At 37.6% G+C, this 5,380-nt stretch overlaps 1 protein-coding gene across 1 annotated transcript; it reads left to right on the forward strand.

The window, feature by feature from the left end:
• Positions 1-454: 454 nt before the first annotated feature.
• Positions 455-1,126, forward strand: LOC126084062 (olfactory receptor 4K14-like). Its single transcript, XM_049898256.1, has one exon. It carries the CDS (start codon positions 455-457, stop codon positions 1,124-1,126), a length of 672 nt encoding a protein of 223 aa, XP_049754213.1.
• Positions 1,127-5,380: the final 4,254 nt, after the last annotated feature.

The following is a 5,380-nucleotide window of genomic DNA, read 5'->3' on the forward strand; positions in this document are numbered from 1 at the left end:
AAAAGAAAATGTTCCTACAACTCTTTCCCATGCTGGAGTCTCACAGAAGTCCGAACACCCCTAAGGAAACACTGAAGTCTGAAAAAGGCAAATGTATTTGTATAGGTATGCATTGTTTCTAATCTTCTATGTAAGGTATCATTTGTATCTCTTACAAATTAAGAGTTACATTTGGATAATACTTAGTTGATCACTTTCTATGTGTCTGGTAGTTAGCAGGCATTTTCACTTACATCTCTTTATTATAGATTCAAAACTGAATCTGAGACCTGAGACAATGGACCTACAGCATCATTCCTTGGTGTCAGAATTTGTGTTGCTTGGACTCTGCACTTCATGACAGCTCCAATTTTTTTTCTTTATATTCTTCTCTGGGCTCTATGTGGCCATTGTACTAGGTAACCTCTTTATTGTGGTTACTGTCATTTCTAACCCCCGCTTGCATTCTTCCCCCATGTACTTCCTGCTGGGGAACCTATCTTTTCTGGACATGTGGCTGGCCTCTTTTGCCACTCCCAAGATGATCAGGGACTTTCTTAGTGACCGAAAGCTCATCTCCTTTGGGGGATGTATGGCTCAGATCTTCTTCTTGCACTTTATTGGTGGTGCTGAGATGGTGTTGCTAGTTTCTATGGCCTATGACAGGTACGTGGCTATATGCAAACCATTGCATTACATGACCTTGATGAGCCGGCAGACTTGCATTGGACTGGTGTTGGTTTCATGGGCCATTGGGTTTGTCCACTCCATCAGTCAGGTAGCCTTTACTGTGAATTTACCTTACTGTGGCCCCAATGAAGTGGACAGCTTCTTCTGTGACCTACCTCTAGTGATCAAGCTTGCCTGCATGGACAGTTATGTCTTGGGCGTACTTATGATCTCAGACAGTAGGTTGTTTTCCATGAGCTGTTTTCTGCTCCTAATGATTTCCTACACCATTATCCTCATCACTGTTCGACAGCGTGCAGCTGGAGGGGTATCCAAAGCACTGTCTACTTGCTCTGCACACATCATGGTGGTCACGCTCTTTTTTAGACCCTGCATTTTCATTTATCTGTGGCCTTTCAGTAGCTTCTCTGTGGATAAGCTCCTGTCTGTGTTTACACCATTTTCACCCCACTCTTGAACCCGCTTATCTACACATTGAGAAATGAAGAGATGAAAACAGCTATGAAGAAACTGAGGAACCGACATGCGACATTTCACTGAATTCCAGCTTTCCGTAGAGTTACATATTCTTAGGCAGGGGAATATTTTTTAATATGATTCTATTTGATGATTTAATTCTTACATTATATTGATATAATTTGTAATGTATTTTATTATACAGAAACAGTTGTTGATGTCAAGAAAGTTATGTGTGCGTGTAGGTATATAAATGTGTGTATACGTGTGTATGTGTGTGTAAACATACATACATACATGTACAGATATATATATTAAAAAATATACGTGCTGTCAAGCCAATTCCAACTCATGGAGACCTGATATGTGTCAGAGTAGAACTGTGTTCCATAGGGCTTTCTAAGGTTGAGTTTTTGGAAGTAGATAGCCAGGCTTTTCTTTCAAAGTGCCTCTGGGTGGACCCAAACCTCCAACTCTTTGGTTAGCAGCTGAGAATATTAACCATTTTCACCACCCAGGGACTCCTGTATGTATGTAGATATACATATATACATATGCATATATATATAGAGAGAGAGAGAGAGAACCCTGGGGGCGCAATGGATAAGTACTCAATTCAAACTCACCAACTGCTCCACAAGAGAAAGAAACAGATAACCTGCTCCCATAAAGATTACAGCCTCAGAAACCCTTTGGAGCAGTTCTATGGCATAACAACAATACAGACACACACATACACTAACCCACACATACACTTTGGAATATATTTTGCAGTTTTCTTTTTTAACCAGATTTATCTTAATAGTTCATTTTGTTTTAGCTATATAAAAATAAATTTTCATTTCCTAAGCAGAATTCAACCAGCAAGGGGGACGTAGTCAAGACATAAAACATTTGGCACAGGAAAGCTTACCTGGTATTAAATAAAGCCAAAAAAAAAAAAAAAACTTGCTGTCAATTCTGACTCATAGCAACCCTATAGGACAGAGTACAGCTGACATTTGTTAAATAATGCCCTGTAAATCTTTGGCCTGATTTTGGAGGTTTGAGAGGAGAGGGGAAAAAAAAAAAAAATGCCATTTCAACATTTTATTTATTTAAGAAGTACACTTTTCCTTGTGAATATGTATGATGCTTAATTTTTCTGTTTCAAAAATGAAAGTATGCCAGTGATACTTGGTTACAGAAATTGTATTACATGTGAGAAAATCCATATTCTATGGTTAAATATAGTATGCTGTAAACATAAATTTTAGTATTACTGATTAATGTGCATTAGATTGTTTAATTAATAAACACCCCAAACAGATTTTAAATGAACACTATATCTCTTTACTGAGTTGATTCTTTCCTTTGATAATAAGAGAAGTGCATTTGACTCTACAAATTCAGATATTATGATGAGTTATAAATGTTTCTAGACCCCAAAAAGACGAACAAGCAAGAGTTAGCTTTATACTGACCAAACTAATGTTCACAGAACTCAAGCAATTTTATCGTAGGTTGACTCTGAAACATCAAAGGGGAGGATTGGTTAATGAATGACTGACTCAGTTACTTGAGTAACTGAACAGACCTTCTAATAATTCTTTTTTTGAACATTTTATTGTGATTGAGGTGAAAGTTTACACAGCAAAGTAGTTCTCCATTCAATAATTCATGCACAAATTGGTCCATAACAAGGTTTCTGGTTCCTACAATGTGTCAGCACTGTCCCACATTTCCTCCTTGGGTTCCCCATTTCCATTCATCCAATTTCCCTACCCCTTTCTGCCTTCTCATCTTCGTATTTGGGCAATTGTTTTCCACTTGGTCTCATATAGTTGATTGTTCTAAGGAGTGCATTCCTCACGGTGTTATTGTTTATTTTTTAGGCCTGTCTATTATTTGGTTGAAAGGTGATCTCTCGGAGGGGCTTCAGTTCCAAGTTAGACGGGTATCTTAGGGCTACAGTCTCAGAGGATCTGCTAATCTCTGTCAGACCAGTAAGTCTGGTCTTTTTCATGAATTTGAATTTTGTTCTACATTTTTCTCCCACTCTAATTGAGACCTACTATTAGGTTCCTGGTCAGAGCAGCTGGTAGTGTTAGCCAGGCACCATCTAGTTCTTCTGGTCTCTGGCTGGAGAAGGCTGTGATTCATGTGGACCTTAGGTACTTTGGACTAACTGCTTCCTTGAGCCTTTGGTTTTCTTCACTCTCTTTTGCTCCACATGAGAAGAAATCAGTAGTTGTATCTTAGATGGCCATTCACAATCTTTAAGACCCCAGACGCTACTTAACAAAGTAGGATATTACCTTTATGAACTGTGTTATGCCAATTGACTTGGATGTTTCCAGAGACTATGGCCCTTAACCCTAAAGCCTGATAACTCAGTCCCACAAGCTGTTTGGTTATTTCTAGGAAGTTTCCATAACTGTGCCCATATACGCTCCATTCTGTATATGAATGCACATGCAGCACATACAAATATATATGTAGAAATACCCACGGCCATACCTGTATACACACATGGGTGTACTCTAGTGCAAAGTCACACACAACAGTTCTACTCTGTCCTATAGGGTCGCTATGAGTCGGGATTGATTCAATGGCAATGGGCTTGGTTTTTTTGGTTTTTATTGTTTGCTATTACTGTTGTTGCAAGATTGCACGTTATAGTATGTATTGTAGTTGCCCTTTATTCTTGCGTATCTCTCAGTGTTTTCCTTTCCCTTGGTCAAGCTCTGCTGACTTCCTCCATATTGTGTATTATCTTTTCCTTCACCAGAATTAACACGCGTCTACTATCTTTTTTTTTTTTTTAATAGTTAGTGATTCTCCCCCCTCCTTGCCCCATCCCTGGTAACTATCATAGAATGTTCCTTTCCGTGTGTAAACCTTTTCTTGACTTTTTATATTAGTGGTCTCATACAATATATGTCCTTTTGTGAATGACTTATTTCACTCAGCATAATGTCCTCCAGATTCATCCATGTTGTAAGCTGTTTCAGAAATTCATCATTATTTTTTATCATTGCATAATATTTCACTGTGTGTATATACCACAGTTTGTTTATCCATTCATTCGTTGATGGACACTTAGGTTGTTTCCATCTTTTTGCTATTGTGAATAATATTGCAATGAGCTTGGGTGTGCATATGTCTTTTTAATAGCATGGCTTTTATTTCCCTAGGATATATACCTAGGAGTGGGATTGTTGGATCATATGACATTTCTATTTCTAGCTTTTTAAGGAAGTGCCAAACCATTTTCCGTAGTGGTTATACCATTTTGCATTCCACCAGTAGTGTATAAGAGTTCCAATCACTCCATAATCTTGACGGCATTTATTGTTTTCTGTTTATTGATCAGTGTTGTTATTTTGGGGGTGAGATGGTGTCTCTTTGTAGGTTTTATTTGCATCTCTCTAATGGCTAATGATCATGAACATTCATGTGTTTGTTAGCTACCTGCATGACTTCTTCAGTGAAGTTTCTGTTCATGCCCTTTGCCCATTTTTTAATTGGGTTGTTTGTCTTTTTTGTTCTTGAGGTTTTGAAGTTTTCTGTAAATTTTAGAGATTAGACCCTTGTCCTATATGCCAAACATATTTTCCCAGTCTGTAGGTGCTCTTTTTACTCTTTTGGTGAAGTCTTTTGATGTGCATAAGTATTTAGTTTTTAGAAGGTCCCAGTTATTTAGTTCATCTTCTACTGTTTGTGCATTCTTAATAATGTTTGATAGTCTGTTTATGCCATAAATTAGGGCACCTAGTTTTGTTCCTATATTTTCTTCCATAACATTTATACTTGTTTTATGTTTAGGTCTTTTACCAACTTTGAGTTAGTTTTTGTGTATGGTGTGAGGTATGTATCCTGTTTCATTTTTCTGAAGATGGATATCCAGCTTTGCCAGCACCATTTGTTAAAGAGATTATCTCTTCCCCATTTAATGGACTTTGACCCTTTTTTGAAGATCAGAAGTCTATAGGTAGATGAATTTACTTTTGGGTTCTCAATTCTGTTCCATTCTTCTATGTGTCTGTAGTTCTACTAGTACCAGGCTGTTTTGACTACCATGGCTGTGTAGTAGGTTCTGAGATCAGGAACTGTGAGGCATTCTATTTTGTTCTTCTTCAATATCATGCTATTTATTTGAGGCCTCTTTCTCTTCATATAAAGCTGGAGATTAGTGTTTCCATTTGGTTAAAGAATGTTGAATTTGAATCAGGATTGCATTATATGTATAGATTGCTTTGGCTCGTATTGACAT

This window comes from Elephas maximus, chromosome 10 (genome assembly GCF_024166365.1).
Source record: "Elephas maximus indicus isolate mEleMax1 chromosome 10, mEleMax1 primary haplotype, whole genome shotgun sequence".
Taxonomy (NCBI): domain Eukaryota; kingdom Metazoa; phylum Chordata; class Mammalia; order Proboscidea; family Elephantidae; genus Elephas; species Elephas maximus.